The 12,008-nt window shown below is 61.9% G+C and overlaps 1 protein-coding gene across 4 annotated transcripts in view; it reads left to right on the top strand.

Moving 5' to 3' along the window:
- XPO4 (exportin 4) overlaps positions 1-12,008 on the top strand; it is a 65,927-nt gene that overhangs the window by 34,537 nt on the left and 19,382 nt on the right. For all 4 annotated transcript variants that reach the window (XM_036228356.1, XM_016119896.2, XM_016119886.2 and 1 more), the window contains 6 exons: positions 3,413-3,570; positions 3,724-3,898; positions 8,192-8,368; positions 8,912-9,054; positions 9,486-9,631; positions 10,335-10,512. In XM_036228356.1, coding sequence (XP_036084249.1) covers positions 3,413-3,570; positions 3,724-3,898; positions 8,192-8,368; positions 8,912-9,054; positions 9,486-9,631; positions 10,335-10,512 — 977 coding nt within the window. The remainder of the gene's footprint in view (positions 1-3,412; positions 3,571-3,723; positions 3,899-8,191; positions 8,369-8,911; positions 9,055-9,485; positions 9,632-10,334; positions 10,513-12,008) is intronic.

The raw sequence follows: 12,008 nt of genomic DNA, 5'->3' as shown, positions 1-12,008 counted from the left end.
CCCTGCCAAGGCCCCCTCTTCTGGTCGGCGTTGCTGCTCAGACGGGTCGTGCGGGCACGCTCGGGCCGGCGCGTGAAGCCCGTGTCGCCAGGGAGGGCCGACGCCGGAGCGGGCCGCTCACTCCCTGGCGCAGGCCCCGGGGCGCGTTCGCTTGCTGTGGGTTCCAGCTGTTCACACTGGGAACCTGGAAAAGCAATGTGTTAATTCATTTAAAAACAGCGGTACTAAACCGACATCAGTTACCGGAAGTGACGCTGATGGGCGAGGGCGGCTCGGTGCGAAGGCGCGGCGTCCTGCACGCCTCCGGCTCTGCCGCCGGAGCCGCCCGCGTGTGCGCCGGGCGTGGACAGGCAGGCGCGGGCTCAGGCGTGGCAGGAGAGCAGCCCCGCACGGCGACAGCCCCTGGACGCGCCCGGAGCAGCCCGTCCGTCCCCGCGTCTGCGGGAGGGGCTCTGTGCGGACGCGGCCCTGCGCGCCACCTTCATGCTGTCCCGATCGCAGAGAAGCGGTGACCGAGAGCCCTGTCAGGATCAGAGAGCTCGCGGCTCCTTCGCCCGGCAGAAGCGGCGTGTGTCCGCGTGTGGCTCTGCCTGTGGCCCGCTGGGCGACAGCAGGTCCCGCTCCAGCGGCCTCGCTGGCGGTCCTGGAAACTGCGACCCGGCCCCGGACAGCTGTCGGGACACACCAGACAGCTGCTCCTGTCAGCCGAGACCTGCCCCATGCAGGCGGCTCCGCACTTGGAGAGTTAACTCAAGTCGCTCTGTCGTTTTAAGAGTTTTGTGTTTGTGGCTTGTCACTTTCGTTTGGGCAGTTGATAAAACAATCGTGATTTGGTTACCAGAATGGCACTGGCTAAGTATTTTATTTTATTCAGTCCTGTTAAATGCACGTTTGGTTCTGTGAGCTCGGGACCTGACTCGAGGTGGTTTTCCCCCGGCTCTCCCTGTTTCTCCGGATTTGCACACCGAGCCGTCAGTGCGCCGTCGCGTGGCACGGAGCCCCGCAGTGTGCTGCGGTGTCGCAACTCGGGAACGTTCCGGGCTGCGTTCAGCCTTCCGTGTTTCCCTCCCCCGTGGGCGCGGGAAGAGCTCGCCTCGTGGGTGTTTCTTCTCGCTGTCGTTCTGGTCCCCTTCCTCTGCGCTTGGCACCAGCAGTGCCCTCTGTCAGCCCCTGCTTGGCTGGCCGCGCTCGCTGTGCGTGGGCTGCGCTGCCCCAGGCGGGCCTCCCGCCCCACGTCTCCGCGGTGACCCCTGGTCTATATTGAGCACAGGCCGCCCCAGAGGCCAGGGCCCCATAATCCCAGTGCTTACGGAGGCTCGCGTTTGGAAGGGCACCGGTGTCTCAGGCTCAGCGTGTCCCACGGGGCCCCCCGCCCACCCGCCCTTCTCGCCGCTCCTCTGTCCTGCCCGCCTCGCCAGCCACCTCCCAGGCGTTCGGCTGACGTGGCCCCTTCCCGCCCCCTGCCATTCCGTTCTGATCTGTGCGACATAGTTCAGATGCGTGGAGCTCCTCTGTGGCACTGACCTCGGAGAAGGGCACGAAGCTGCCCCGTCACGTGGGAACGCGCCCACAGCCCATCACACGCTTTCTCCTGCTCGTATTTCAGAGAAAGCGAAGCGAGCTGGACAGTGCGGGCAGGCACCGAGCGCGGCCCCTGGGTTTGTCCTGCTGCATCTCCGTCCGTGATCAGGGTCGGCCACTCCATCGAGAGTGTGCTCTCTTCCGGCTTGTTGCCCTGGGCCAGGAACAAGCAGCCATAAGGCCCTGTGTGCGGAGAGGAAACCCTCTCGCCCCAGGTTGCCTCGTGCCCCTGACAGAACGCCGCCCTGGGCGTCACGCGTGAGTGTCGGTGAGGTCAGGGGCACCACGCAGAGACCGTTCAGCTGCCGTGTTCAGACGAGGGGTTCAGAGGTGGACGGTGTGCGTGTATGAACACTTGTGTTGCACTTTAAATTTACTACACGAGGCGTAAAGTGTAGTAGCAGAATGTATTTGGAAAAGCATTCGTGTTCTAGACCAGGGATTAACAGGCTTCTTCCGCGAAGGCCGGGTCGCAGGCGCGAGGCCGCCGCTCGGTGCTGAAGCTGCCGCACCGGCACCTAAGCATGCCGGAAGCGCCCGGTGCAGCTGTGTTCGCGGCTGCGAAAGTGCGGATGCCGCGGCTCTTCACGCGACTCGAGACGGTCTCCGCGCGCTCCTCCCTGCCACGCAGAGGCGGGCGCCGTTCCGCAGGCCGCTCGGCACGGGCGGGAGCCAGGCGCGGACCTGGCTGTGGTTTGCCGACCCCTGTTCTGCACCAAAGAGGGTGACGCTGAAACGTGTCAGCAGAATAGTTAACCTGGGGCCTTTTGGGTGTCCGAAATGTCTTAGAGTCTTGAGAAGTTCCGGGGTTGGAGCCGCGCGGACTTGGCGGGCGGGTGACCGTTTGTCGTCTGCTCACCGGCCCAGGACTGCGGCCGTGAGTCCTGAGAGAAACAGCGCAGCCTCAAGTGCTGTATCAGTTATTTGCGGAGTCAGAGTGAACATAACCCGCTGACAGCTGTGTGACGCTCAGGAAGCAGGGAGGTTTGTGATGGAGGAAGAGAGACGGAGAAGTAGGAGACGGCCCCCGAGAATGGTGCACAGTTACTCGTACCTGAGAGAAAGAACTCCCTGCAGCTTCCTTCCTGTTTTCGTCGGCTATTGCCATTAAGTCGGGTTGCAGATCACCTCTGAAGCCTGGGAATGTGAGCGACACTGTGAGCTCAGGGGGCGGGGTCTGGGACGTGTCCTTCCTCCAGGACACGGCACGCCGGGCATTCCACATCCACAGTGCGTCATCCAAACAGCTCCTGGATGGGGTTCCAAGGGGACGGAAACTTAACCTGACTATGCCGTTTGTCTTTAGAGCTCTTAACCTCGGTGAACCACGGCGTGCGAGGAGGCGAGACCCAGGCAGACGAGGCGCGTGTGCGGGTCGGCCGGGGTGCCTCGGGGCGGCGCGTGTGCGGGTTCTCGGCCTGTGCAGCTGCCCCTCTCGCCGGGCAGCATCGGCACACCCCCGGGCGGACCGTCGCTGGCTCCAGCAAGGGCCGCGGCGAGGCACAGTGCCGATGCTCCCGGCCTTGCCGTTTTTAGAAGTGGCCGTCCGTCTGCCTGGCTGGCGTCCGCGGCGCCCTTTGTCATCCCTGCTGGAGAGAGCTCAGTTTTCCGCATGCAGGTAGCCCTCAGTTCCAAGCCAGTCGCTGTGTTTAAAGTCATGGCCTGTAACGTGAGGTGGACCCAGGGACAGTTCTCCATTGCAGTTTAAGTCAGGAGTCAGCCTTCTAGACGGAACCAGCTGCGGTGAACTGTCCCTTACCGCGTCCGGCAGGCCGGGCGCGTGACCCTGACGGGAGGAGGGTGTTTTATGGGCCAGCGGTTCTTGTCGCAGGTCCACCGCAAGATCCGGGAGGACTCGGACATGGCCCAGGACTCCCTGCAGTGCCTCGCCCAGCTGGCCTCGCTGCACGGGCCCATCTTCCCGGACGAGGCCGCCCAGGTGGAGTACCTGGCGCGCTTCATCGAGGGGCTGCTGAGCACCGTGAACGGGTAGGCGGGGGCCGCGGGGGCCCCGTCCCGGGGGGCAGGGGCGGGAGACACGCCTTTAAAAGTGAACAGATACGCTGTGATCTGCGTGTGTGGGGATGAGTTACCGTGACCTGTCCTCACCACCGCCTGGCGACACTCCCACCTGATTCGTAGGATCGAAATAGAAGACTCGGAAGCCGTGGGGGTGTCCAGCATCATCAGCAACCTGATCACGGTGTTTCCGCGGAGCGTTCTGACCGCCGTGCCGAGCGAGCTGTTCGCCTCCTTCGTGAACTGCCTCACGCACCTCACCTGTTCCTTCGGGCGGAGCGCTGCGCTGGAGGAAGCGGTGAGTGACGGGCCCTGGCCCCTTCGCGGCTGCTCGCGACGGCCGGCATGCCGCTGTTTGTGGGAGCACGTTTTCTGGCAGTCTGGGAACGTGACTTTTAAACATTCGTGGATTAAAATTATTTTAGTAGATTACATGGATTGGTCTCGAGATTTTGACTTGGAAATAATTTGGCACCTGAATGTAGGAAACGGAATGAAATGTGTGTTGAAAGCCCATTTTAACAATGAAAACTTTAAAGGTTGCTGCTAAATTTGTGGTAAAGTTATGATTACATGCAGCTTTGATATTGTTAGAGGATTTTTGAAGTTTAGACTTTTGGAAATTATGTGAATGTAACAGCTCAGACGTTTGTAACCAGGCTTATTTTGATCAGACTCTTCAATTTTTTGTTGCTGTGGTTTAACAGCATGTCTTGGTAGAATTTAATTTCCAGGAAAATTAAGACCGATAACAGCACTGAAGATGTTTTGGGGACATATTTTCAGATATGTATTTTTCCAGACTTTTAAATTTAATTTGGAGAGCATGTACTTGAACTCCTCGACAGACAGCTGTGTTTGTAACAGCCACGAATAAGCATGTGAGTCATGGGAGATAATGGATGTTTTCCCTACAGAGTAGGCATTACATCGTGGCACTCATTTTTCTCTTTATCTGTCGAAATGTGGATCTTTTCAGAGGTTCTAAGGGAACAAAGAATATAGATCTGTCAGAATTTCACGCCAAACCTTCACCGAGTTGGTCGTTTGGGCGTCTGGCAAAGTGCACGTGGGTTTTCCATGTCCCTTCAGAGCGTAGAGACTCGGGGTGGCCGTGTCTGGCTGGCGGGGGCAGCGGTCTTATGCCACGGCAGGCCAGGCAGATGCTTGCACGCGGGGAAAGACGTGGCTCGTGGAGGAAGAGAAGCGGGAGGCATCGTGCGTGGGACTCTAATTTTCCGGGGGGTGGGGGTCGGGAGGGAGTATGTTCTATGTGTGGAAAAAGAAGGAGTTTCAGCATTTAATTTATTCAGACCCCTTTCAGACGATCACAAATCCTGACTCACTCAGGTGTCGTTCACCAAGGTTCGTCGTGCTTCGTCTGCTCCCCTCCCCCAGGTTCGTGTGTTCTCTCTTCTGAATCAGGTGGATTAAACAGCACGTCAGTCTCACATTTAGAAACACAGGGAGCTTTGGGTTTCCGTCAGCGGGTACAGATCTCCCAGACATCTTACAGAAGAGTTGCTGGGAGGTGCACAGCGTTCTTGGCCTGAAGAGTTCAGGTTAAAGTGGGTTTACCGTGACCAGAGACGCTGGGGTCGTGACCCCCAGGTGGTTGTGCTCGTGCGTGTGGGGCTCTCGCCGCAGCAGAGGGTCGCTTCTCCTTTCTTTTCATTAACCAGTTTTTTTTAATTCTGTGACGTTTAAAATATTTCTTTAAAAAAATAATTGGTTGCTGTTGGAAAAGGCAGAGGGAAATATCCATGCAGCGTGTCGTGTAGCTCCTCGTGGCTCGACAGGGCGCCCCAGACAGCAGGGGCCCCCGCCGCGCCCGTGCGCACCCTGCGTGCCGGGCCCGGGTGCCTGGCGGTTGTGGTGCTGGCACGTAGGGGCACTCACCCTTGAGCTGGGGCAGAAAAACGCTGAACGAAAGGACCTTTTAAGCCAACGTGGAGTTGTGGAGGGCTCTGCAGCCACGGCTTTGGGAGTCGGCGTGGAACAGAGAGCACGAGTGGGGGCAGCGGTCCGGGCCTGAGCCAGGCCGTCGTCGCCCGCCGGACCTCGGGGCCGGCTCAGCCTTGTCCCGTGCTGGTCCCCGCGCTGCCGTGAGGGCGGCAGTTTCTCCCGCGCTGGCGGGGCCTGCCCCGCGTGCAGGGAAGTGCGGAGTGCCGGTGACACGTGGGAGCCCGTGACGTGTCCTGTGTGCCACGTGAGACCACGCTTGGTTCTTCGTTCTCTGCAAGCCAGTGACGTCGGTAGCGCTTTATTTGTAAGTCTGATTCCGTGCAGTGTTCTGTGGTTTCCTTTGACACGGAAGGAGCTTCTTTTCCCAGCAGGAAGCAGCCTCCGCGTGCCCCTGGCTTTACTGGGGTGGGTCGTCCCAGAATGGGGTTCAGAGCGCGTGCAGCCCGTCCCCGTTTTTAGAAATGTGTGGCTCTGGCTCGGATTGAGTTGCTGTAGCCAGATTTTTACAAAGAGGGTGTCGGTAGGAGGAGGGATAGATCCTCAGTGCTCGTGTGGTTCGGGACGCGTGGCTTCCCTGGCGGCTGCAGCCGTGCGCAAGGGGACCCATCCGCTGTGGGCCCCCCGCCTGCAGCCTCCTCGTGCCTGGCTGCTGGTTTTCCTGGACCGGCCGGCCGGAGGCTTCCTGACGCAGCATTCTTCCACTGCGCCCCAAAATCTATGGTCTGTCGCTGGCGGAAGAGGTGAGCGATTGGAGAGACAAAGCGCCGCCCTAAAACTCAGAACAGCCGGTCGTGTTACCGCGTCATCCATTTCATAGGATGATCGCACCGCGAGCACGTGCGTCCGAGCGCATCAGGGCGCTTCGCAGACGGTCTGCCTCGGGCGCAGCATGTGCTCAGTCAGGAGAGTGTGAAGTTCTGTGCCCGGTGGGCCGGGTCACCAGGCAGAGTGGCCGCGTGGGCCCGGCGCCTGGGTGGACGTGCCGCGTGGACGGGGCACTCTCGCACCTGACTTCGGCACATGCGTGGCCCGGTCTCAAGACTGCAGGACAAAGAGGTAGAGAAAAGACCCTGACGGAGGGGTCAGACCTGCGCCATTGGGCAGCGTGAGTGACCCTGTCGCTGGCGGGCGAGGGGGCAGTGTGGCGCCCCGGACAGCGTCCAGAGAGGCCGAATGGGGGGTGCCGGTCAGCCGGGGGCCGTGGGCGTGGGGGCGATGGCACAGCGCTCCGGGGCTCGCCCCTGCCCCACGCGAGACGGGTCGCGAGGACGGCATGCCGCGTCCTGCCCAGCGTCCTCGCGGCCAGGAGCGGGCGTCGCCACGCCGCGGCGAGCAGGACCGTCCAGCCCCGTCACGCCGCCCGAACGCTCAGCGCACGGAGCTGGTGGACGCACGTCTTGGCCCCGCAGGGCGCCGCCTCCGGCTGGCGGGGCCCCGTGGCTGCCGCGCGGTGCGTCACGGGTGGGCCGGGACCGCCGTGCCGGGGCTTCGTGGACCCCGGTGGGCGCGGCGGGTCTGGAGGAAGGCGTGCGTCCTGCCGCAGCCACTGTCCCGTCCAGCCCCCTCCGCGTCGCTGATGCCAGCCGCCTCGGAGAACCGGGTCTGACGGGCCAGGGTGGCCAAGCCCAGGCCGGAGCGAGGAGGGAGAGACGACCGGAGACCCGGGGTGTCGGCCGGGAGCGCTGCTGCATCAGCGCGCGCCCCGAGTCCCTGCTGAACAGGGAGCAGCGCCGGGCGCGGGCCCGGTACCGCACAGCGGTGGCCCCAGGACGTGGGAGTCCGCGCGTCTGCGGAGGAAGGAAGCGGTCGGTGGGCGGCGTGCCGCGTGACAGCGCCGACCGCGCAGCCCTCACACTGGCGTCGTCGTGAGGGGGGCTCGCGAGCGCCCTGTCTGGGCTGGCGGCCACTGCGCGTCCAGCGCACCGGCGTCCGCGGGGCAGTGCAGAAGCCGGGAACGCCGTCGGCCGACGGGCGCTCCGAATGGCGTGGGCACCGCGGGAGGGTGAAGCCGTTCCGCACTGGACAGCCGGGGACTCCTGAATGCTTTTTCGAAGTGGAGAGTTTGAGGTTTTACCGGGGACGTGCCTGACGTTTTGCTCTGGGTCGCCCCGTTTGCCTCGTGTGACTCCCTCCTGGGAAAAGGATCTGCACTCGCAGCCGGCGAGTGCCCCTGGCGCCCGCCCACCTCGTGGCTCCACAGCGTCCCGGGGGCTGTGGCCGCCGGCCTCGTCTTTCCCGGGGCGCGTGGAAGCGCGTGAGGGTGCGCTTTGTCTTCTCACGCCTGCACCTTCTGGTTACAGAGAAATGTTAATGTTTTATTTGAAAGATACGTGTTCCGCAAAGCACCGAATAGCTAGTCTTCTTAAAAAGTAAACGTCAACTCCTGCTTGCCTAGGAATTGTTTAGATTAAGTTAGACAATTTTAGCGAGTTCAGGAAAAAGCCTGCCGTTTTACTGCAGCGCTTGGATTGACCAGTTCGTTGTGGAACGGGGTCAGCATGGTGTGGTGTGAGCGCCGGGAGCCTGCGCCCCGGGCGGACCGTGCTGCGCCCTGCAGCGGCGCGGCCCTGGCCACCGAGCCCGTCTGGCGCCCCGGCCGCGGCTTGACGCGTCTTCTTTCCCTCAGCTCGACAAGGACGACATGGTGTACATGGAGGCCTACGACAAGCTGCTGGAGTCCTGGCTGGCTTTGGTGCAGGACGACAAGCATTTCCATCAGGGCTTTTTCACGCAGCACGCGGTCCAGGTGTTCAACTCCTACATCCAGTGCCACCTCGCTGCTCCCGACGGCACGCGGAACCTGGTGAGTGCGCGGCCAGCCTCGCCCGTCGCCCCGGCTCCTCGGTCTCTCCCCCTGCGCATTGTGTCCCGCCAGAAGCGCAGGGCGAGCTTCTTGGAAGGTTCCGGAGAGCGTCCCACGGAGAGCGGAGCGGCCCCGCCTGTACGCAGCCTGCGTGTGGGCTGCGGCCGGGTCGCCTCGTTTCTCTTCGGTTTTCAGTGGCCCACGTGTGTCTTCCCAGGTGTCCAGTGTGTGAATGACACTTTTTATCTACGGGCTGTGGATCTGAAAGAGGTCCGATCATTTCAGTGACAGAAGTTAAATTCTCTGCTACGGGAACTGGTCGTGTGTGTGCAGTTAACCGTGTCTGCCATGCGTGCTGTGGGGTCATACCCTCCACCTCCCTCTGTGTGCTCCCCCTCTGTCAGTGACCGCAGGGCTGCCGGCGTAGTGGATGGGGTCCCCGTCCAGCGGTCGCCTCCGTGGAGTGCCCGAGTTACGTCGCAGCAGCAAGGCGGGCGCACAGGACGGGGTGCACCCTCACTCTTTGCCTCTCGTTGGTGACAGACGGCCAACGGCGTGGCCCCTCGCGAGGAAGAGGAGATCAGCGGGCTGCAGGAGGACGACCGGGACCAATTTTCAGACCAGTTGGCCAGCGTGGGGGTGCTGGGGAGGACCGCTGCGGGTCACTGCGTGCCTCTGCTGACAAGGTACCCGGTGCCCGCGGAGCAGGCGCTGTGCGGGCGCGCTTCCCGGAGAGCGCGCGGGCTCTCGCGAGATGCCCCCCATCCCCCACACACCGCAGCAAGTGGGCAGAAGCAGCCGGCCACGTGCCCGGCCTGTGTGCTGGAGCCCAGGCGCCCGGCGTAGGCGGCGAGAGGCCTCGTGCAGCATGGGACGTGATGACCCACGTCAGCGGAACTCAGGCCCCCGGTGTCCCGGGGCCTGTCGGGAGCCTCGCCTGTGAGGCAGGTTTGACCCTGCGTCGTGGGTGACGCGGCGCCGTGCCCAGCGCGCCGTGAGAGCCGCCGCGTGCAGCGAGGCGGAGCTCCGTGCGCGTTCGTGCCGACCCAGGGGCCCGTGCGCTGTTCAGGTGTGTTCTCGCCGGACCTCGCGAGGCCGTGTTTCCTCTTTCCCCTAGTTTACTAGAAGAGAGAGTGACGAGGCTCCACGGCCAGTTGCAGCGACATCAGCAGCAGTTACTGGCCTCCCCTGGCGCAGGCACCTCCGACAACAAAGTGCTGGACGATCTGTACGAGGATATTCACTGGCTCATTTTGGTTACAGGTGGGTCGGTCATTTCTTTTTAAAATGTAATTGCCAGCTGAGCAGTGTAAGCCTTAAAAGGGGCTTCGTAGATGAAAGCCAGTAGCCCACACGTGCCGCTGGGGGTCAGGCGGAGACGCCGCCGCGTGATGCGGCCGCGGTGCGAGGGCACGTGGGCCAGCGGGCGTCCACCGCCCGTCGCACACGGACGCTCCGTGTGGGGCTCACCGTGGCCCGCCCGCCGGCACTGCCGCTGGGCGTCGGGATCGTCATCGTCACCCCGTCTGGCAAGCGAAGAGGCTGGGGCCAGAGTCGTCTTCCATGGCCGAAATATCAACACCTCCATGTTTTAAATAGGAAAAAAATATTAATTTCTGAAAAGGCAGTCCCAAACCTTGACTTTTGATACGGATAACAGAATTCCTTTGACCTTTACAGACCACGTTACTGAAAATTATTAGAAGGTGGTAGATCAAAAAGCTACATGCCAGTATGAATTATGAAATTGTTGAATAAAACATTTGTCCTTTCCTATTTTTTGAGTTTAATTATCTAAGAAATAGAAGTTTTCTTCTTAGCAAACTTGAAATTAACATGTTAAATTTATAATTTACTTTTACATCAGTTTATATGATGTATATAAATCAAGTAAAACTGAAAACATAGTGCATTTGATAAATGTAGATTTGTTAAGTGTTCGTTTTTAATTTTTTTTAAACTGAAGGCTACCTCTTAGCTGATGATACTCAGGGAGAGACTCCGCTAATACCTCCAGAAATAATGGGATATTCCATTAAGCACTCATCTGAAGTTGACATTAATACAACACTTCAAATTTTGGGATCTCCAGGAGAAAAGGCTTCTTCCATCCCAGGGTACAACAGAACAGATTCTGTGATTAGGTAATATGAACTCTACAGCTGTGCTCTTGTGATTTATGCTGTCTTATAAACGCTGAGTTGACGGGGAGCTTCCGCGAGCGATGGGCATGCTGTGCGTCTCCTTCCCGAATGAGGGCGAGGCTTGGCGAAGCCTCCCAGCAGACAGGACGGCAGGACCGGGTGGGCTCGCCTGGTGCCCGCCCCCGCCCCGCAGTGTGACGGCCACGGCCAGTCCCGAGGGGAACACAGCGCCGTGCTCCGCGTGCAGCGAGACCGAAGGGACTCCGCTCCCCTCGCTCTGCCCCCGAGCCTGGCCACAGACGCGGGGCCCCGGCCCCTGGAACGCGGTTCTCCGCTCGCGCAGCCCGTGGAGGGTGCGGGCTTGCGGGCCCGGCGCAAGGGCGGGAGCACTCGCCTGCCGCCCCTGCCAGCCGCGGCGGCCGGGACTCGGCGCCCTCCCGCCTGTGAACCGAGACGGGTTCATGGATCTCGGCGCCTCTGGCTTCGGGCGGCAGGCAGAGGTGCGGGGACGATGTGCCATTGGTCTTGGTCCGTCGTAGAGGCAGTAAGGCAGGCGGGGCGCCGTCCCCCTAACTCTTGTCATTTTGGTGCCAAAATACGTGGGCACCATTTAAACCTGCGCCGTGGAAATGCTGCCTCTTTCAGCATTCCAGGTGGGCTGTCAGCTGATGCGTTGCTTGGTGGTTGCGCCCTCTCTGGGGACGGCCGTGGGCTGAGACCACGCGCCTGGCACGCGCCGCTGCCACTCGGGTTCGGTCCGCAGTGCCGAGTCCGGGCCATCCGTTCCGGGAGCGCCACACGACGCTCTCGGTCGCGGTCCTGGCCCGGGCAGTGCCGTTCCTGTGTTCGCCGTGCCGCCCCGCTTCCGCGCGTCCCAGGTGTCCCTGCGGCGCGCAGGCCCTCGGTGACCGAGCGCGCGGGCTGCGGAGGACGAGGCGAGGGTCGCAGCGGGCACCAGAGAAGGCGGTTTTCGTCCAGAGAGTTAATGTGAAATTGAAGAAACATTTCTTGTTTGACTAAAAAAGTAATTCCTTTTTCTCAAAGAAACTATCGTTGACACGTAGTATTGAGCACGTCCCGTGTGCCAGGCCCTGCCCCAGGCGCCGGGGCTGTGCGGAGGCGGCGCTGCAGGGAAGGCACTGGCTCGGGCCGAACGGCCCACGCGGGAGGGCGCCAGGCGCCGGCGCGGCCGCCGACACGCGAGCGTCACGAGCCCTCCGACTCGCGGGGCTGACCGCTGGCCTGAGCAGGGCTGGGGCACGGGCCCTGGGCGTGTCTGACAGGCCGGCCGTGGCCTGGGACATGCCGAGGACCCCGAGGCGGGCCGGTGTCCCTGGGGCTGGCGGCGACCGGCCCAGGGTGCCACGTCGCCTCCCGGCGTCCCTTCAGGTGTGCGGGGCAGGGCCTGCGGGGGCCGAGCCCATGGGCAGGGCACAAGGCGGCGGCGCAGCTGGGCTGGGGACCAGCAGGAGCTCGAGGCGTGAGGCCCGGGCAGG

This window comes from Rousettus aegyptiacus, unplaced genomic scaffold (genome assembly GCF_014176215.1).
Source record: "Rousettus aegyptiacus isolate mRouAeg1 unplaced genomic scaffold, mRouAeg1.p scaffold_m13_p_11, whole genome shotgun sequence".
Taxonomy (NCBI): domain Eukaryota; kingdom Metazoa; phylum Chordata; class Mammalia; order Chiroptera; family Pteropodidae; genus Rousettus; species Rousettus aegyptiacus.
This window is presented reverse-complemented; position numbering and strand designations above follow the sequence as displayed.